Source organism: Mustela erminea, chromosome 1, assembly GCF_009829155.1.
Source record: "Mustela erminea isolate mMusErm1 chromosome 1, mMusErm1.Pri, whole genome shotgun sequence".
Lineage (NCBI taxonomy): Eukaryota > Metazoa > Chordata > Mammalia > Carnivora > Mustelidae > Mustela > Mustela erminea.
Genome location: NC_045614.1, coordinates 22,823,258 through 22,844,961, shown reverse-complemented (window position 1 = coordinate 22,844,961; position 21,704 = coordinate 22,823,258). Strand labels below are relative to the sequence as shown.

The 21,704-nt window shown below is 50.7% G+C and overlaps 1 protein-coding gene across 18 annotated transcripts in view; it reads right to left on the bottom strand.

Annotated features, from left to right (window-relative positions):
* The window catches only part of CACNA1D (calcium voltage-gated channel subunit alpha1 D), a 299,149-nt gene that overhangs the window by 77,836 nt on the left and 199,609 nt on the right, over positions 1-21,704 (bottom strand). For 12 of the 18 annotated variants that reach the window (XM_032322272.1, XM_032322264.1, XM_032322290.1 and 9 more), the window contains exons 10-16: positions 11,201-11,288; positions 10,869-10,928; positions 9,806-9,832; positions 6,168-6,328; positions 5,022-5,247; positions 4,679-4,886; positions 1,913-2,033 (exon numbers count right to left, since the gene is read on the bottom strand). In XM_032322272.1, the coding sequence (XP_032178163.1) occupies positions 1,913-2,033; positions 4,679-4,886; positions 5,022-5,247; positions 6,168-6,328; positions 9,806-9,832; positions 10,869-10,928; positions 11,201-11,288 (891 nt within the window). The remainder of the gene's footprint in view (positions 1-1,912; positions 2,034-4,678; positions 4,887-5,021; positions 5,248-6,167; positions 6,329-9,805; positions 9,833-10,868; positions 10,929-11,200; positions 11,289-21,704) is intronic. The other 6 variants (XM_032322306.1, XM_032322298.1, XM_032322398.1 and 3 more) reach the window with 1 other exon arrangement.

The window sequence follows — 21,704 nt, the reverse complement described above, 5'->3', positions numbered from 1 at the left end:
GCCCTGTGCAATCTGAAATTTCAGCCGGGTAACACAAGTGTAACCTAACAAGGGACTGACGTTAGATAGCTTCCGGGGAATATCATGCTTGATGAATCTATTCAAGTCTTTAAAGAGGATAGAAACATGAATAAGTTGTATTAAAACTTTCAAAAAGCCTTTGATATGTTAGACTACGCATTAAGCAGAGCCATAATGAGCCCAAGGAAGCAGTCTGTCTTGGGCTGGGTGAGGACTTGGTAACACAAGCTCCCCTCTGATACACGTGGGGCAATGGTGGCTCAGGTAGGGATCAGTGCAGGACTAACTGTATGGAGAATTCCTACCAATGATCCCAGTGAAGAAATCATGTATCCTTAGTCTTGCAAGGACACCAGACTCTTCTGAGTATTGGAAGGCACATCCAGAGTAATAAACCACAAGAAAATCTTCCAAGTTTGTACAGATGGTTTCTAAGAGCACACACCCATCATCTGTATTGAGAGGCATTACCCAGACCCTCTCAAAGAGTGGTGGGGTCTGGAATTCATTCAGAAAGATCCGAGCATCTCCAGCATGCTGCGGACTGTGCTGGGTGCTACGGACACGATGGACCAGAGCCCCTACTGTCATGTAGCATCTATTCTAGTTGGGGAAGACAGAACATAAACTACTTAAGAATTTCAGAGAGTCGCACATGTATTACAAAAGAAACAAAACACACAACATGTAACAAGAATGAGTGTGGCCAGGGAATACTTCTCCACAGACCTAAAGCCGGTATATTGCTCTGGCCCCAAGGGTCTGCAGAGGAACGTACAATAAGAAAACACCATTCATTCCTTTAACAAGCATTTACCAAGGGCCACAGAGATGTGAATATAAAGAGACCCCTGACTCGAGAAGTTTACCGTTGAGCTGGCGGGACGGAGAAGCCCCCATCCCAAATCCAGTAGGATCTGGCCCCCCACATGCGGTGGGGGCTATAAGGATAAAACGGGTAGGAGAGCTCACCTGTAGGCAGGGGGGTGTTCGAGCTGTCTGAGGGACTAGTGGGGCTTCTAGGTATTGTCCTTAGAAGTTTGCCCTGGGGCTTCTGCCCAGAAGACAACTCACTAATGAACCAGAGAAGATTAAGGGGGAAACAGCTAAAGGAATCTGGGGCTTCTTAGGAGAGGAATCCAGGTAGGATTCTTTAAAATAAAAAAGTGAAGACCAAGAGAAGGTGTGCACATATTTGTACAAACGCTCTTTCACCAAACCCAAACCCTCAGCGAGGGTCCCATATGCCAGGTCTATGCCAGTCAGCGAGGTCAGAGAGAGAGAGAAGACACAACCGAAAGTTACAAGGTCATAAAGGGTCTGATTGAAGGAAAGAGAGATTCAGAGTTCCAGAAGTCTAGAATTGGGGACTGCCTCTTGCCAGGGAAAAGGAATAAAAGGAGTCAGAAAGGAGCTCAGAGCCTAACAGCAGTCAGCCAGTGGAGACTTAATCCCAGAGATGTACAGATCAGCAAACCCAAATCAGGCCCGGGGAGCTTATGTCAAGCCACCAACAGTGGGTCCCCATTGCTTAGGAAAGGTCTCAAGAGACACAGATGTACCCCTAACCGCCCAAGCATGGTGGCATGGAAGACAACTCGGCTCTGCCCTAAGCCTTCCCTTGGGACCTGCACAGGAGCCACAGCCCACGCGTGGTCCCATGCTCCTTTCCCCAGCTTGCTCATTCCTCAAAGCCTACTGGGACTCTGACTCCACTCTGCCATCCCAGCAACAAGGAAGGAGGCAGATACTGGGGCTAAGGAAGCAAAAGCATTCACCTCCCCATCCCAACGGCCGCCACCGCCACGGGCCACTACCACCATGGAAGTGTGGACAGGGAGAAACAAAATGAGATGGTGAGGACCAAGCCCCGGCCCAGCTCGAAGGATACAGTTACCACAAATGAAGAGGATGATGAAGTAGATGCAGACGATCATCCCCGACGAGGAGGGGCCGCCGTAGGCCATGATGCCGTCATACATCACAGCGTTCCAGTCTTCCCCTGTCAGGATCTAAGAGGCCAAAACCACGGTCAGCCCACACGCACACAGCAGGACCGCAGCTCCCCACGGCCCGCCGGAGCCCCCTGGGGGCTGCCCACATCGGGTTCTAGCTGCCTTTCACTGTGCTCAACAAATACTTCGGGTAGAATTTTCAAAACGCTTTTTCATTTACACAAACCAGGAGTTAATGCTTCACATGAAAATAAAGCAACACAACATATAAGACTTACCTAGTCTCAGATGATGCCCCCAGCCTGCACCCATGCCCCGAGAGCATGCTGTTGATGCACATTTCTCCAGAACCCCTGTGCACGGGAGCACCCAGACACCCTCCCAGAGGAAAGAGGTAGTTGATGTCTTCTCAGACTTATTAGACATAAAGCATGTCATATTTTATGAATTTTCTGCATTTGCCTTTTTTTCTCCCCCACTCAAAATATACTTTAAAGATCCATGTCAGTGAGTGCCGTCAGTCCTTTCAATGGCTGCCTAAGATCCCACATGGTTCCTCTACACTGGAAATGGAGAATTAGACCCTTGAATTTGTAGAGGCAGGGAATTCCAACTATTCCATGTGAATTTACAAACTACCCAGCAAGTAGACACTATTAACTCCCTGAAATTTCACGTGGAAACTTCTCTACTGATGATATAACTCAGTCTATCCTGGAGGTAGGATCAGGTGAACCTAAACAGCATTTTAAAAAGATACTACCTAAAAAAATAAGAGTAATAAGTAAATATAAATAAACCAGACTCTCTTCCAGAGAGAGAAAGAGAGAGAGAAGGCATACTCCTGCTTCTTATTGTCCATCTGCACCAGACTCTTTAAGAAATAAACCTGTCACGGCTCACAACCCAACAGAAGTATGGGCGAAGGATTTCAAAAGATAAAGCCAATTCCCAGGAAAGGAACTTCGTGGCTCTTAGTCACGTCAGAAGACATTCGGGTTTACTCCTGATAACAGAAAGAGGCATTAAAGCTACAAGACTTCATCTTCACCTGTCAGACAACCATCCCGCAGTTTGAACACCCTCTACTTTGAGGAACATGCAGGCAACAGTATCAGCGTCAAAAATGGACACACCCCTTCAAAACAGCGATTCCACCTCTGGGAAGTTTACCCCATACATCTACGCTCCCACACGTGCCCATGGTGTGTGTTCAAGGTCACCCAACTGAGCTGAGGCTGGACACAACGAAATTCTCTTCGGCTAGGGACTGGCTACGGAATTAGGGGACATCCACACCACAGAATTTACGCAGAATCGAAAAGTAGGAGGCAAACTCGTATGGACCATTAAGACAGATTCCTAAGGACACTTGAAATAGTGAGAAGCTAGAAAATGGCAGGTAAAATGAGCTACCATCTACATCATAGTACATTTAATGGGAGGGAGGCTGGTAGGTAAGTTCACTGATTTACACCCATAAGCAAATGTATCTCAAAGAACACATAGAAACTACTCAAGGGTGGTTGCTTCCCAAAGAAGAAATTGGTGGCTGGGTAGGAAGGAGACTCATTTGTTACTTTATATCCTTTTGTAAACATCTGAATTTTGTGCCATACAGACAGGTACTACCAAAAACTACCACCACCATACAGGTTTCTTTGAAAGAAAACAGAAAAAAAAATAACTAATCAATGGCTAAAAAAATAAGTGTAACCCCCTCCCCCAAAATTAAAGTATATTTCAAAAAAGTATGGCCTATAAAAGGGAGAGTAATTCTATTCACCTCAAAATGAACAAGTGGAAATGAATCTTACAGATCATTCCCTCTAGTCTCTGGGTTTTTGTATTTTTTTTTCCCCACAAAGGACAGTGACTTTCCAAGGTTACAAAGCTGAGCACGGCTACAGCCAGGAGGGGACCTCGATGTCTGTAATCCCTCCCACCAGGCAGCTTTCCGCCTCCTAGGCAGGGCTCCGGGCCTCACAGACCTCATGTGTGAAAAGCGACAAGGGCAGATGGGTCTTTAAAATGTCTCTGCCACTCTCTGTTTAATGAAAGGTTTGAGCTCCCAACATAGGAAGAGGGGGTTTAGAATGCCTCGGTTTAACGCCAGGTGGGGCGTGGAGGCTCGTGTCCTGAGTGCGGGGCCATTTGTACACCTGCCACCGTCCCTCTGTCTCAGCCTCATCACCTGCACAGGCCCCCCTGGCACGGACACGTCAGAGCCTACCACCCCCTCCTTCCTACACGGCAGAAGGGAGAAGCAAGGAGACGGAAGGCTGTCACAACTCTTATCACCCGATTCCTCTGACTATACAAAGCACAAGGGCTTTTAGAATCCACCTCTTTGCACACATCTGTTCGAGCCCAGGATCACAAAACTGTCCTGCAATTGAAAATTCACAAAGAACAGAAAGAGGATCTTAGAGCCTATCTCCCTGAAACCTTGGAAACCTCACAAAATCAGACAGATGTGTTTGGCTTATTATCCTGCCGCGTATCCGGTGGTCTTACAAAAACATGAAATCACGCCACCTGACCAGCCGGAGTCGGGTATGCGACAATCCACATCAGGGGTGCAAGAGCTGTCAGAGCATTACTGGGGCAGAGGCTTCTAATCCCAGCAGAATCATCTTGTCTTTTCCCCAGAGGCGAAGGGACAAGGCAACGTTTCCCACGGCCTCCTCACAAGGGCTCACCTGGAATACGGTCAGAAGGGCTTGCGGGAAATTGTCAAAGGTGCTCCGCTTGGTCTGTGTTTCGTCGAAATTAAACTTGCCACCAAACAGCTGCATCCCAAGCAAGGAAAAGATGATGATGAAGAGAAAAAGCAGAAGCAGTAGCGAAGCGATGGACTTCATGGAGTTTAACAAGGAGGCCACTAAGTTGCTCAGGGAAGTCCAGTGCCTACAAGTCAAGATGGGGGGGGGGGTGGTGAGTGCACAACACCCATGGGACACAGCAGACATTGTGGGGCTGGGCTGCTGCGGCTCGTCACACCCCAGCCGGAAAACACCTGCCGCGAGGTACACGCCCTCTCACCTGGTCACCTTGAAAATCCTCAAGAGGCGCACACAGCGAAACACAGAGATCCCCAGGGGAGACATGATTTCCAGCTCCACCAGAATGGTCTCGGTGATCCCACCGCACACCACGAAGCAGTCAAACCGGTTAAAGAGAGAAACGAAATAGGCCTGGAGACCCAAGCTATACATTTTTACCAGCATCTCGCAGGTGAACAGAGCCAGGAGAACTTTGTTAGCGATATCTGGAAAGAAAGACGGTCTCCTCGTGGGTGTGGCTCAGACCCCCCCCAACGTCCCCCCAACTAGTCTCTGCTGGAAACGCCCCAGTGCCTTGCCCCGGTCTTCACGACGGCCCCCATTAAAGACACTGGGCACCATGTTTATGGTCTGTGTGCTGGCTTCTAGTCCCGCTTCTGCTACCACCTAGATGTGGGACTCTGGAGAAGTCCCTTGTGTTCCCTGTACCCCAGTTTCATGACTATAAAATGGGGGGGGAGCAACTGACCACACCATCTCTGAGGCTTTCCAGCCCTACGAGCCTGTGATTCTGCATTTACACCAGCATATTATATTTTCCGTTTCAGTGGTCCCAGAAAGGCCAGTCTGGTCTTGCTTAGGGCACCATGACATAAGAAGCAGTTGTCCTTCAAGGTGGCTTCTAACCACAGAGAACAGCACCCAGCAGGCTGGAGAGCTGGACAGAAATAGTGCCTCCCCATGGATCACAACAGACCAACTCAGAACAGGCTGTCTCTGGGGATGAGCTCCAGTCTGGCACCGATGGGGAGCAGGGCTTCCGGGTAGAGGGGCAATAACCACTTGCCAAGAATACCATATGGGAAAATACAGCTGCCAGTGGGGACAGGGAGAAGGGACATGAGGTCCCTTCCAACTGCAAGATTCCCTGCCCCTAGGCTGTCATAGGGTTAAGACAAGGAGACGCTCTGGCATCAGCTGGCCCCAGCACACCATGTGGGCTGTGGGGCCCCACCCCCCGCAAACTCTGGGTACAGCCTGGATTTGGACGGTTCCTCAGTCTTCCAGTACCCCTGTTAATGTCCCGTCACTACACACAGATCAGCTAAGACGAAACTGCAGCCGGACAGCCTCAGGAAGCCCTAATTTTGAATCAGAATGAAAAGAACATAGCCTCTGCTCGCACCTTGAATCTGCGTCAGCCAGTCAGGCTGGTTGTAATGCTCAGAGGAAATGGTTAAGGTGTTGAGGAACACCAGGACAATAACCAGCCAGTAAAACGTGACAGACTTCACAGCAGCCCGACATCTTCTGCGATTGAAGCGGTTCCAGCGGCGCCAGCGGCGGCTGCAAGAGAAGCAAACGCGACCGTGAACGGCAGATGCGGCGTCTGAATGTCCAACGGACGTCACGGGGATGTTAGCAGTTTTTAACTCTGAGGACCCAGATCAGGGGGTGCAGGAGGGAAAGGCGAGAACACACAGCATAGAAATGATGTTGGTTCTCAAATACAACTTTTAACGTGTAATCTTGACCGGATCGTGCTATCGGTGTCCTACCTACGGCTTTAGACGACTCCATAACGTGCCATGCACCGTCCTCAAACCAGCTAGAAACATCTAGATATTCATAGATTCGTCGGCAGATGCAAAGTGGAGCCTGTACACAGATATGCAATTTACATTCCCACCATATGGTACATGGATCTGTTCAGACTGGGGTGCGGAGAGCCGTTTGGCTTCTCGTGCACATCTCTTGCGGCATCTCGATCATCATACGGAATTTATCAGGCAGCAAAGTGCTCCAACCCCAGTTTTCCTTTTAGGGAAACTTCTGGTCCTTTCTTAAATCCGGGAGGTTTCTCTGGAGCCTGGCAGACTTGTCAAAGCCGAGTAGGACATGAGTCTTCATACTGAGTCATCAGGTGCCCTTTCTAACTAGTGATGCTCAAAATATACCTTCAGGAGAAGAGCCAATATTGAATTGTGTTTTCATACAAATAAAATGAGCCGAGCCAGACAGACAAGTACCGTGTCCTCCACTGACTTTCAGTTCCGGTGTGTAATTAGGGTAAGTATTCCCCCCCGCTTAGCCTGTTCCCCTCCGTGGGAAACGTTCCCTGCCTCAGGATGGATTGGCGAAGTGGGTCCTGGGAAAAGGCCAATCGAGAGGGGATGTCAGCCCTGTGCAGGCTGTGCTCATGGATGGGGGGTGGTGGGCACGTCCTCTAGGGGCCTGAGACAGAGCAATACCCTGGCTGCCTCCTAGCTGCAGCCCAGGCTGACCCAGCTGCATTGCTACGCTGAAAGCACCGTAACCCAGGGACCAGGCAAAGAAAGACTTGGGCCCACTCTTCAACAAGACCTGCAACAAGAGAAGTGCGCTTTGCTCTTGCTATATGGTTTCCAGCGGTAACGGGCTGGAAACATAATGACCAGTGTAGAAAAATCCCACCAAGGATGCTGAAGCCCACCCCCTGAGGCTGGGTTTCTGCTGTGACGCATACTTCAGTACACACAAGCAAGGTGGTCTGAAAAAGGACTCACGTTGGGTCAATTTATGCTGTCATGACAAGGCTCAGGTGCCTCCCAAATCCCAGAGGCCCGCTGCCTCAACCCCAGCAGCCCTGCAGCACTCCCCATCCTACCCTTCACGGGGCTCCAGACACTGGGTCTACGGAGGTGGAGAAGGTGCACTGTCCCGGGACCTCTTCCCTTGAAAAGCATGCAAGGGTGGGGCAAATAATTATCAATCCCTACTTCAGTGCTCCTCTCAGTGTGGGCTGGCTCTGGATAAGAGGGTAAGAGTTCTCCAGGGGTCAGACCGGGGGCGGAGGGGGACTCCATCCACAGGGGACTGCATGGCCCAGGGGATTGAGGTGGGAAGAAACAGAGCTTGGTAAAAATGGACAGCGGTCCAGTATAGCCACAGAGTGGGGAGGGAAGGAGGGGTATCAAAAGATCAGGCCAGTGAGCAAGCCGGGGGCCAAATGATGAAGGAATTTATATGCCGTCTGGCAGACAGGGAGTCATGGAAGGGTTTCCGATTGTTCTTTTTAAAGTCAGGTTTGTTGAGATACAATCGACATGTGGTAACTACTAATATTTAGGTACAGGGTTTCTAACCACCACCTCAGTCAAGAGGTAGAGTATTTCCATCACTCAAAAGACTTAACCCATCCTCACCTCAGCCCCTGGCAACTACTGATCTGCTTTTTGCTCCTATTGTTTTGTTTTATCCAGAATGTCCTATAACAGAGCTTTCTGAGACTGGCTCCTTTCACTTAGCAAAAGTGAAAGGCTCCAGACTCATTTGTGCTGTTGTATCTATCAGCAGTTTTCTCCTTATTGCTGAGCATCCTTTTACCATATGCATGAACTACAGTTTGTCTTCCTCTTCACCATCGGATGGGCATTGGAATTATTTACAGTTTTCCGCAATTGTATATAAAGCTGCTATCAACTCATATAAAAATTTCTCATGCAGGCATATACCTTCATTTTATATGAATACGTCAGAAGTGGGATTGCTGGGTCATGCGATAAACATATGTTTAACTTCCTAAGAAATGGCCAAGTTGTTTTTAAAATGGCCATGCCATTCACCATGCAGGAATGGGTGGGAATTCCTGCTGAGCTGCATCCTTGTCAGAACTCGGGTCATATTTTAAAATGTGACCCATAGGTATAAAAAATGATCTAAAAGGTATGCAGTGGTGTCTCACTGCGATTTTGATTTACATTTTTTTAGTGACCAATGGTCACTCCATGTGCTTCTTTGCCATCCCTATCTCTTTTTGGTGACATGCCTGTTGAAATCTATTGACCATTTTTTTATTGTTTTCTTATTACGCACATTGTATTTACATGGTCTTCTTTTTATATAGTGGTTACTAGTCCTTTTTATCAAATGTTTTGCAAACATTTTTTTCTTCTGGTCTGAAGCTTATCGACTCATATGGCCAGTGTTTTGGGTGCTGTATCCAAGAAGAAACCTTTGCCCAGCCCAAGGTCACAAAGACGTTGTAGGTTTTCTTCTAGAATATTTATAATTTCAGGGTTTTTTTTTTTGGTTTTTTTTTTGGTTTTTTTTTTTAAAGATTTTATTTATTTATTTGACAGACAGAGACAAGTAGACAGAGAGGCAGGCAGAGAGAGAGGGAGAAGCAGGCTCCCTGCTGAGCAGAGAGCCCCATGCGGGGCTCGATCCCAGGACCCTGGGATCATGACCTGAGCCGAAGGCAGAGGCTTAACCCACTGAGCCACCCAGGCACCCCATAATTTCAGGTTTTACATGTACTTCCATGTCCATTTCAAGGTGCTTTTTGTATATAATGATAAAATGTCATTTTAGTTGAAAAATAACACTTACATGGAAAAGTACACAAATCAGAGGTACAGGTTCAATGAGATTTTAGCAACTAAACACGTAACCTGCATGTAGAGCAATGAACAGAACATCACTACCATCTCAGAACACCTCTCGAACCTCCTTCTCTATAGAGGAATTTTAAGCAAAAAAGTGACAAGAAATACGTCTCTTTGAGAAATGACTCATTGTTGGGGGGGATATGAAAGACTTGATTAGTGACAAGAAGTTTTTCATTGTTGTGTCTCATTGGTTTGTTTTGAGGCAACATCTTTAGCATCCGCTACACTGCTCTCCAAGGCAGGTGCTGAATATTGACTGTACAGACTACTCTTTGATAGGAATGTCCTTGCCCACAGAGTAAAGATCAAGTCTAAAACAACTCCATGTAGAATAGAGAAGTGAGAAAGTAAAACACCAACACGCAGGCTTAGGGAAAAAATAGAAGATACTGACCTGAGCTTGGATTTTGAGATGGCCTGGCTGCAAGAAAGACAAAGAGAAGAGGATTTCTGTTAGGACGGCTTGAGCAGACTCTCCTGGTCACTTCAGCTGAGAGATCAGAAAAGCCATGCACAGAAGCCTGGGCTCAGCATTCCCAGCTCCCCCAGTGAGCCAGCAGTGGTGAGAGCGGAGCAGGAGAAAAGGCGTTGTCAGGGCCAGGGAGGCCAGGCTGACACTGTCCAGGGGTCCAGGGCCGAGGTAAGAGAAGACTCTTAGCCAGCGGCCCTGCGCAGCCCTGTCAGGGGCCGTGATGCCCGGGGGCTCTTCTCCCCTGACCTCATTTCCCCAGAATGAAGTCAGTGGGGCCTCCCCTGCTCGCATCTCAGCCGCACATGCTGCTGCTACAGCGAAAAGAGCATTGGACTAGGAGTCCCAACTCTGCTGTTCAACAACTGCATGGGTTTGGGCAAGCAGCACACCGGGTTGAGCCTCAGTGTTCTCATCTGTAAAATGAGGAAGACGAACCCATCCCCCCCGCCTACTTCACAATGTTGTAGGGAGGGCAGAGCGAGACAACAGAGGCAGATTCACTTCTTTAACAGCCGAGCGCTCTGCCCTAAACACAACGTTTTTATTAATCACTGCCAAGATGATCAAACTCTCTTAAAAACACCGCCTCTACTTTACAGAGATAAGACCTCAGGGATACCAGCGGGAAGCAAATGAAACCAAACTGCATGGGCTCCCCAAAGCAGGCAGGACTCTGCACATGGAACATCGCTGGTCCCCGCTAGGGACCAGGTCAACTAGACAGAAGCCAACGTGGGTAGAGGGGAAGGTGGATGTGGTGGCGCCCTCCGCTGTTAGGAGAGGGTGGTGCAGGGCGCCGGAATCAAGTGCCGTGAGCAAGGAAGGGCAGCCCTTCGGGGCCAGCCGCCACGCAGGAGGTGGGCGGAACCCGCCAGGGAAGGGAAACTGAAATATGCAGCACATTCTGTCAGCCACTGTGCCATACAAGCTCTTCGTCAAAGCACCGATGCCAAAACCAGACCGGGAGGAGAATCAGGCCTGTTACCCCCACCGCCGACACCCCGAGGGCCCAGCCTTGGCCGTGCCTCTTCTTTTCCACCAGCACCTAGTGGACACAGTGGAATTGCAGGGTTACCTGGCACGCCCTGCCGCAGGCTCCGCCTCGGAAGGACGGGCTGCTCTGGGGGGAAGAGGCATGTGAAATGCTGGGGGTCTGGAGGCCTGGGAAGGTGGGGGAGGGGGACCGAGGGGTCCAGGGTGAGCCCACCCACCCCTCGTGCGTCTGAGGCCATCTGAGGCCGTGGCCCGGGATGCCTGCCCCACAGGTGCTCCTCTAAGACAGGAGGCAACAGGAGGGCAAGTGGCCTCCACACTCACCAGAGACTCCCACAGCCGCCTTGGTTCTCGCCTCCGCCACTTACGTTCTCCGTGTTCACCGACTCCGTCTCGCTGGTGGGCATGCTGGCTGCGGGGAGAAGACAAGGCTTTAGCTGGCACGCTGGAGGTGCTGCATGCCCAGGTGTGAGCCTGCTGTGGATCACTGCCTCCAGGCAGGCCCCCTGGGAGCCCAGGAGGAGGGCGAGGAAGAGTGAGAGGCCAGGCACCTCCACGGCGTAGTCTGTTTCCAAGATGTGCCAATCTGCCGAGAGAGCCCCCGGAGCACCCCTCCCCTCCCCAACAGGAGGAAGCTCTGTCCATTCCGACTCTCCCCAGGGCAAAGAAGTCTAGGGGCCAAACTGAATCCAGTCACTGTGCCTGGGACCAGCTTACTGTCTTGACTTCCAGGAGAGGATTGAGAGGCCACCAGAACTCAGAGCGACATCTTCGCTGGTCCCAGCTGCTTCTCTCTAGAAAATCTGTGACTAGACCACGACTTGATATATGAATTCTTATCATAAATATACAGAAGGAGAAGAGTCAATGGATGCAGGAGAATATGAAGGTACCACGCACACAATCTTTTTAAAAAATTTAAGAGCTCTACTCATTATTAGCTAATTGGTCTGCTCAGTTCCCATGAGCGTGTGAAGACAGTATGCAGAAGGGTCTTTCCAAACCAGCCAGAACTAGAACAAAAAGGAAGTATAGTCTTATGGGTAGAAGGTTTTCTCCCAACCAGTGACCAGAGGGCAAGCCTGACCATGGTTTCAGTGTCACCAGGGTCTCTGGGCATGTCTCACCCCTCTGCAGCTGGACCCTGAGCAGAGGTGCACCAACTGTATTGGGAGGCCCAGCGACCCACCGTCAGGCATGTGGGCATTATTTCTCATCCACCTGATTCAACCCTATCGGCATCCTAAGGAAGGGCTGGAGCCAGGTCATGAAGGAGAGGGAGAGCACGAAACATTGCACCTGCCGTGGAAAGCCCACAGATTTCCACGAACTACAAAATGAGCCACCTCGGGGATCCCTGCAAGAAGTTCTGGAAACCTGCAGTAAGGAATAATGAATTCTGCCCTAGGGTTCAGCGAGGGGGTCACTGAAGATAGAAATGGGGGGGGGATCACCCAACTACATGCACTTCTTTGCCCTGATGCATCCCTTTGAACTGTAGCGACCATCTTTCTAGAATCGGTGGTATCTACAGGAAGGCCTTCCTCCTGTGCGCTCTGCCAATACAGCTCCTCTCAGCAAGGATGCTCAACTTCGATCTGCAAAAGTTGGTAGTGGTTCTGTGGTGCCACAGGCGGTCCTGAGGACCCGAGGCACACAGCCCAGAGGAGCTGGGTCCATGACCTCTGTGCTGTGGCTGCAGGTCTGTGGGCCCTGCTCAGGACAGGGACACTGTGAATGACAAGGATAAAGGTGGGCCTGACCCAAGAGACCCAGAAAGCCGAGAAACTGCTCTTCTGAGGGCACCAGAGAGTTCTTTCCCCTCTGTGGGCACCCAAGACACGGAGCCTGCCCAGGTGGGAGTCCACAGCTGTGTCCGGAAGCATTTAGGCAAAGGCGGCAAAGGTACAACGAGCAGAACAGACCCACATCACACTACTGGTATTCCCTTAGAATAACCTTTCTTTCTCAATTAAGTCAAAACAAACCAACTACAAACTCTGATTGACTTTTTTATGACTCCACGCAAAAAACAAAACAAAACAAAACAACAGACAAAAATAAACAACCTAAAAAACACACACAACCCAACCACAGAAAAATCTTGAACAAAAGCTCCATAAAGATACACACACACACACACACAGAGGCACAAAGTTGCTCACGCAATCCTTTTCTCCATGACTGACTTGAAAAGATGAAAATATTATAAAATCCAATGAAGTTCATTGCTATGGGCTCCTCCCATAGGTCACCCTTGTCTTTGATGACAAAGAAAATCACAGTGGGACACTCTGACAGATAGGCCCGTGAGTCATCTCTGTGGAACAGAAGTTTTTCTTGTCACTTTCTGTCACTACTAAGGGGACAGAAGTTGAGAGCACTTGACCTGGGGCAGGAGTAGGGGTCCGTGGCCGGGGTCAGTTAGCGTTTGACTGGGCTGGGCACAGTCAAACCTCACTGCGGACTATAGTGTCCCACGCAGAGAGCAGCGGTGCTAACTATACAGTCTCGAGGGCCACTTCTGCCTCTCACTGGTTCTACCACCAAGCACTCTAGGACTGTATTCTTTCCAAAAGAGCAAACTTCTTCCAAACAGGCTCAGTCTTTGTGGCTTTTCAGCCTCTGCGGCCATGTCCCGGGATGAGAGCAGTGTGCCTGCTGCACATGATTCTTTGAAGTTTTTTTTCTCCAACCGTCTGATCAAAGCAGATAAGTTACACCCAGCCTATGTGTGTGTGTGTGGGGGCATTTTGCATTTCTGGCTCCATGCCAGCTATTAGTGACTGAAATGTACTAGCTGGTCCCTGGACTATTGAGAACCAAGTGGGTAGAAAGATAAGAAATAAAGGCGAACTTCCCAGATAGAAACCAAGAGAGGTTAATGGTGTGGCACGATGTTGGGGCTGCGCAGATGGAGAGAAGTTTCCCTGCCCCCCAGGTGGACTCCATCCTTTGGGAGCTAAGAGCGGATGCTCAGGTCGGCCAGATCCCAGTTTAACACCCCCGCCCCCCACCCCAGTGGCTGAACTTCTCCAAAACTCCATTTTCTCCTCTGGGGCTATTGGCAGAACTGAGAGAGACAGAACACATGGTGAGTTTTCCCCATAGCCCTGGGTCATTCTGTGTGGGTCCACAGGGTTGGGCAATCGGTGAGGCTTAGATATGAGAGCTGTCACCTCAAGCAAGTTCTCTTGGAGCCTCCTGGATGCAAAGGGACACTCTGGTGCACGGCCCAAACCCAGGGTCCCGTTGCTGTGACTGTGCCGACAGAGAGACCCCTAGTGTGAACAGTCTTCCGCACACCTGAGTCAGCTTTGGCTTCCACTCTTGGTTTGTAACTTTTCTATCTCGAGTGAGTCATTTCTGTCTGATGGTTGCCTGCTGTAGAGATAGCAACTTTTCGGTCTTAATGGTTAGACACGGAGAGCACCATGGTCCCATAATAAACAACCGATTCCGGAATGACATCAACCAGAGCTGAGGAGGCAGCCAGGGGGAGGGGGAGGAAGAGCACAGTGACTGTGCTAGAATTGGGTGACCTCATTTGGTCCCAGAAATGGACCATGATCCAGTCGCTTCACCCGTGCAGAGGAACCTGGCTCTGATGGGGCCCTGGCAGCCCTTCTCTCTCTGCTCTAGCCTCTCCCTCCAGTCACACGGGAGCGTTTCCTTTCCCCACGGTATGGAGAACACACCACGGGCAAAAGGAGCTCATTTGTACATCAGCATTTCACCCTTCCCTCGTACTGGGCATTCATTATTTTTTAATGCTAGAAAACTGATACGAGTTTCATTTCACTTCATCCCAATGGGACTTCATCTGTGTTTTTACTGTCAAGACAGGAGGATCACAGACTATCAGAACCAGAAGAGGCCTCTGAGATCCCACGGAGCAGCTCTGTGATTTCACAGATCAGAGACCTGGCCAACTTGCCTCGGGACGCACAGCTCAGGTGTGAGAAAGCTCTCCAGCTTTCCAGCTGACCGTGCCCCCTGCGCCCATCGTAGGCTGTGCTCAGATATACTGGGATACGTTTTGATCTCAGTACATGTTAACATGTATATTGGTATGCCCTTAAAAAAATCATACTTAATTTACTTACATATGCTGGTACACATTGGGATATGGTGGTAGATCCTCAGAATGCCACACGTTAAAAGTCCCAAAGCCAATCAAGCCTACTGTCCATCAGCCTGGTTGGCTGTCCTGATGACCTCAGTTAACCCCCAGAAACCTGGTATACAGTCAGACCGGCTCCAGGAGACCACCCCAGCAGAGAGAGAGAGAGAACAAAGGTCAAGTCCTCGTGGTGACTATTGGGACTTTATGAAAATCCATGAAAGTAGGCCCATGGGGAAATTCCTGGAACACACGTCCTTTCCTCAACTGGCTGCCACAGCCTCATGGCTGCCCCAAGTGTAGGGGGAGCACCTTGTCCCCTTCAGGACGGAGTCAACAATAATTGCTGACAAGTGCTGGGCTGGTTAGGAATGCAGGCAAAGCCCAGCCCCCCACCCCTGCCCCAAGTCCCACCATGTCCTCTAGAGACAGAAGTAAGCCAAGGGGCCATCTGCAGGCAAAGCAGCTGTAAATCCTTTCTCTCACACATTCCAGGGAACTCTGTAGAGCAAGTTTTCATTTTTTTTAAAAAATTCAAGTTTTAAAACTATTTCCAGAATCCGGGGTGAAACCAGGTATTAGGACCAGCCTACACCTAGAATGGGGTGCTGACTTGCACCGCAACCTGCCTGCTGCAAACCTGGGGAAGTGCAGGCCCAGGCTTCGCAAGCTTTCCCAGGTGCTGCGATCTCCAAGAGCTGCAGGCCAGACCCCCAGGCTTCGATGTGGACGCACCGAGCAAAGGACATGACGTAAAGGCCATGACGGCTGCTGCCGCCAGGGAGGAGGGGAGGCCGGACAGCAGCCCGGCAGGCCCTGGACGGCAGATGAAAGCTACCCTGGCCTGAGGGGGGTGGTAGGGGGGTGGGGAGGTGGGGGGCCCACTTGGAACTCTCTGGGGAGGGCATGCCATGCTGTTGCTAAGAACTGCTGCTGGGCCCGGATGGCATTATGGGCAATGCCGCACAAAATACGGTGGGAAAACACACGGCTTCTCAGGCCAGCACAACTAGCTAGCATTTTCATGGATGGGAGTATGCATGCCCATCACACACACACGTGGTGAATGGGTCTGCATGTGGGTTGAAATAGGCAGCCCCAAAATTGTTATTTTTTTTTAAGATTTTATTTATTTATTTGACAGAGAGAGAGAGATCACAAGTAGGCAGAGAGGCAGGCAGAGAGAGAGGAGGAAGCAGGCTCCCTGCCGAGCAGAGAGTCCGATGTGGGGCTCAATCCCAGGACCCTGAGATCATGACCTGAGCCGCAGGCAGAGGCTTAACCCACTGAGCCACCCAGGCACCCCTATTGTTCACTATTAACAGGCACAGCATCACAGAGGCTACTCGGGTCAAAAGACGCAAAGAGGAATGTCAGAGAAGCTGGGCTTTTGTCAGTAGTAATGTGGGGACAAGTCCTTTCCCTTTCCCACCCTGGGCTCCGTTGGCTAACCTAGAACACGAGCTGTTGGGTGACATTATCTGTAAGACCCACGTACCTCTGACCTGCTTGAACTGCTCTGAAGAGGAAACACCCACAGGCTGTCTGGTTTCACCAGTGCCAGGTGGCTTTCCCTTGCCGTCCCCCAGGTCGGCGCAGAGAGCAGGGAAGGAGCAGTGTTGTGAAGCCCCCGCCCAGTGCCCCTCAGGAGGACCGCCAGGAACCAGGAAGCCCACTCAGGAGAAGTGTTCCCAAGGCTCCTCCAGGCAGAGCCACTGGGGAAGGGAGAAGCACCCCCCTTCACCCCCCGCTCCCCGAGAGTGCTCATATGCCACTGGAGCCCGGGGACCCAAGCCAGCTGAGCCCGGAAGACCCCAGCCTCCTTCTTGAACCTGGCACACCAAATAGCCTCCTTCACAGAACAGGGGCGCGTCTGGGAGCCTCGCGCCCCTGTTCTCCACAGGACAGGCACCCTTGCACGGTCAGGGATGCCTCTCCAAATCTGCCTCCAACCCTTCTCATGCCTCCCTCTCAATGGGTGGGGGCAGGAGGCTGGACAGCTGAGCAATGACAGTCATGGCTGCCTTCCTTGGGAACAGCAGATCCGAAGCCAAGATCTCCTGGGGTTTTTTTTTTTTTTTTTTTATCTTATTTTCCTGACAAGCATGTGACGTGCCATGACATCCCCTGAAGGAATTTGCCTGTGCCTGCTAGTAGTGACACGCTTAGCCGTCACAAGGTAACAGACTCTGGTTGCTGTGAAGAAGCCAGCCTCTTCTTGGGGAATGTGGGTCAAGGCCAGACCAAGGTTTCTGTGTCTAGAGCCAGAATGATGCCCTGACAAGAATTACTTCTGCATGACTAATGACGCGAGGAACACCACACCCCTACTAGGGCCCTCCCCACCCCCAGCCTCATCCAGGGCCTTTGTTAGGGTGTCTGGGTATCTCAGTCAAAAAAAGACCTCCCCCACTCAAAATGGAAAGTTTCCTGAAAATATGAGGCTACTTCCTCTCCCCATATGCCTCAGAAAGCTAGCAAAATATCCTCAAAAAGACACACGGTGCGAGCCCTGCTCAGGACGACAGGCACCTGCATGACCAAGGGGAGGACTCTTTTCTTCTGGAGACAGACCTCTCATCTTCTCACAGTAATGCCCCAGAGCCTAGGCCCTCCGTCAGTCTTTGAAAATGCTTTTGTGTTACGTCAGTAACAGGATGTCCTGCTTACCTGACGCCTGTTCTTCCTGCAGAGGCCTCCAGGGGCTGCACCAAGGCCAGCTCTTTCCATAAGCCTCTGTAGACACTAAGCCTGGCTGAGCCAGCCCTGGGCCCCCAGGCCCTAACTGGATGCCCCCCTCCCCCTCCCCCAGCCACAAAGGTTCCTTCTCTTCTCAGGCCCACAGTGCTCTCTCCGGAGGCCGGGGGCGGGGGGCTTATGTCTGATACTCTGTTCTCCTCTGCTCCAAAAGCCTTCAGTCTGACCACCTGTGGCTTCTTCCAATTCCTACACCCTACGAGCTCAACATTTCCACGACAACATCCCCATCCCATACGGGCTCTCATATGCAAACCCCCAAGTGTCCTACTTGGTAGTAGCAGAGGCTACTACCAAGAAAACAGTGCAGTGTGTCCCCTCTGCTCCCTTGGCAGCTGGCTTTGTGGCCCTATTTACAGTCAAAGAGACTCTTCCTCCAGAGTTGTCTGACCAGGGCCGACCTCGGTGGCAGCAACCAGGTAAACCTGGTTGTTTACCATGCGGTGTGCATGGGCAGGGGGCTACACCGCTGTAAGACTACAGTGGTGGCCTGGCAAGGACAGGACCCCAGCCGTCTGCCTTAACCACCCTGCACGCGGATGGTCCTGACGCTGACTCCAGGGTTTCCAGCGAGGGTCTGCGTGTAGCATTCATTTGACAGCAGAGCTCGAAAATGAACTGTGCCCCACATTAGTCCTTTCCTCCTCCCCGCTCAGAAAGGCAAGTGCCCCCCCAACCCCCATCCCCGCCCCACAATCTTCGCATCCTTGAAGTCTATTTTTAACTTCATTCTTGAAACTGGCACTATGAGCTCTAGTATGTCCCAGCCCGAGGGTGAAAAACCAGCAGGCCCTGTGAAAAATGTAACCTGGAAAATCAAAATCAATCAAATAACAACACTGGAATTTCTAAACAGTTTAGATGAAAAGGCATCATTGGGGAAAAGTGTTTAAGAAGTCTGTCTTCCAGTCTAAGAATATTCATGCTGAATTAAATAAATGTTCTGAGTGGGTTCCGCTGCTTCTTTAAAAGGTATAGTTCAAACAAAAAGGAAACTGCAATGCTGTCTTGGCAAAACCACACAGTTGGGGTAAAGACAAGAAGAAAATAACACGACCAAAGCTCAGAGGAATCAAGCAGTTAAAACACAGGCGTCTGACAAACACACCACGCCAGCACACACATGCACGTCACACCAGGCCTGTGTGCAAGAAGAAGGCTCCAGAAGCCTCAGGAGAGGAGGCTCCCAACTGGAGTTCACCCCCGGTCATTTACCGTGATCTTTAGCCCTGTGTTGGCGAAAGCAGCAAAACTTCCTTTTCTTCTTGTCCTCTTTTAGCAGGTCGGCCACCGTGACTCCTTCAGGTGGAACACAGGCAATGTCGTTATGCCTCGGTAGAGGGCAGCAGGAGCAACGCAAACAGGGCCCTAGGCCCAGAGAGGCAGCTTGCAGCCACCGGCTCTGACAAGCGAAACCTCAAGCGTCCTCCTACTTGGACGTCTATATTCAGGGTCTGAACAGTGGAGCGGAGCACCGCTTTCTGCAGTGAGGGTGCCTGTCCCAAATAACCAGCCAACCAGCCAACCAACCACACCACCAGACAAGGCTTCCCAGGGTTTGGCCACCCCACCAAGAAGGGTGTTCAGGAGAGGGCATTCAGCCACAGCCAGGAGTCCCGGGTGCTGACCAGCTGGGCAGTCTGGCCGGTACCGCTATGTGAGAAGGACATGTGGGAGTTTACAGGGCATGCTCTGGACTTGGACAAACCAGGTCTGATCTCAGCCTTGCCACTTCCCAACTGGATGAGCACCTGCTTTTGCTGATCTGCTTACCTTAGGAAGTGGTAAACAGTAAATACAGTAACACAGGTGCTGGCAAGGTACAACACGTACAGTGGCCCTGTGGCCACTAGGTCCCAAGAAGAACAATTCTAGGGTCTCCAGCTCCCTCTGGCTCTGGGACAGGATATCACGCTATTAGCCGGTGGGCTGATCTTCAGGATGGGGCCCTGTGCTCAGGGAAAGGAGCTTCATGGGCAAGAGGGGAAGCAGAAGGAATGCTGTGTGGGTAAGGACACAGGACATGGGCACTCGCGAGCATGATGGGTGGGAATGTAAATGGATACCAATGGCAGGACACATTTCTGAAACAGGCATCCTCTCTGACCCAGCAAATCCCTTTCTGGAACTTTCTCCCACAAGACTGTGAGCATGTGTGTGCAGACCCAGGTGCACACATCTGCGGGGATTAATGGTGGCTCATCTGTAGCGAAACCTGCAGTCAAACCCCACTTGGCCACGTGATGGGCGTGGAACCCTGGGAAGCTACTTAACCCCTCTGTGTTTCAATTTCCCCATCATCTGTCAAGTGCTTGCCTCCTAGAGCCCTGGAAGGAATAATGGATTCACATACACCCCTGACCCTTAGAACAGCATCTAACACACAGGAAGGCCCTGATAAATGAGGCATTCTTACTCTGCTTTCTTTCGTGAAACGCAGACTCGCTGGACCACACGAGGTGCCTGCCACACAGTGAAGGACAGAAACAGACCTTGTTCCTACCTCCAGGAGCTCGCAGTCTGTGGCACATGGTTCAGTGAGAAAGGCAAGTGGCTGTGCCCCCCAAGCTCGATGATCTGAGGGTGGGGACACATGTGCAGGCTGCCCGTGAAAGCACGTATGTTCCCACGTGCACAGGTGAGGTCGCAAAGAACAGACCCCCAATGGCCCAGTCTCATTCTCTTATCCTTTATACACTTTGATATACAAATTCTTGGCAATGAGCAAATATTATTTTTGCAATTAAAATATATTAAAAATAAGCACACACAGCCTGACTTGGGGTCTACAAACCTGGCTGGAGGGCCTTCACCTCATGTCCATGCTGGGGCGACCATTACGTCTCCTGCCAGCTCTTAGAAGACCTGCCTAGGGTGGGCATCTGCTCCCTGTACCACCAGCCCAGTGGAGGGAGGGGCTGTCTCCCAGCCGGCTGCAGCGCTGGGCCCACCTCCATCAGCTCTCCTGGTCAGAGGCACTCCCATCCACCTCCAGAAACAGGGCAACCCTCCTGAGGCATGCCACTCTAAGTGCTGCTGTTTGCTGAATTTACAGCCTTCAGAGGACTGTCTTGCATTCTGAATTTGCGCTCTGAGCTGGTTTAACTGTGATGAAAGCAGTTCGGTAAGTCGCTTTAGGAAGACACAAGCTTTGAAACTGGACCAGCACATTTCCATGCTGGGAAACAGCTACACCATCCCTGGTTTCCTGCCCACCCCCAAATCAAACATCTCAGTAAAAGGCACACAAGTGGTGCACGGGGAAGGGAGGGGACCGGCTGTGGCAACCTGGGGTGTGGACACATGGTGGGGGAGGGGCAGAGTCCTAACCGGTGGGGCGGGGCAGCCTCTGGGATCTCTGAGGAAGAGACCTCCTTGTGGGCGGCATGTATACCCTCTTACAGAGATCATTGAACATTAGTACTTCCCACAGTGAAACGGCCCTGCTTTTCTGGCCAGAATTTTGGAATGAGCTCCCTTTAAAACGATTTCATTATTTTTAATGCTTTTTTTTTTTCCTTAAAAAAAAAAAAAAAAAGACTAATCACTGACAATGAGAAGAGTTTAAAATAGAATTTTAGGCTTCCAGATTTTAATGGCCCTAGAAAAACGCCATTGTTAACAGAGAAGCAGCTGCATACGTCTAAAAAATCACTTCGAGATTTGGCAGGGTTTCTTAAGAAACTTGAGGCTCAGCAAAAAGTTAAATAAATTATCCTTGAAAATGTCCCAAATGCTTAGGAACTAACTTCCAAGGGAATTTTGTCCATTCAATTAACCATGTAACACCAGCTTCCTAAGAGCAAATTTACAGAATGGACGTTTCCCATATTCCACGAACGCACAAAGCTAGAGCTACCAGCCACGGGAGCCGGCAGACAGCCCAGTTACGGCGCCGACTGCCTCTCCTTCTGTCTTCCTTCCAGTGGAGGCCTGTGACAGTGTGAT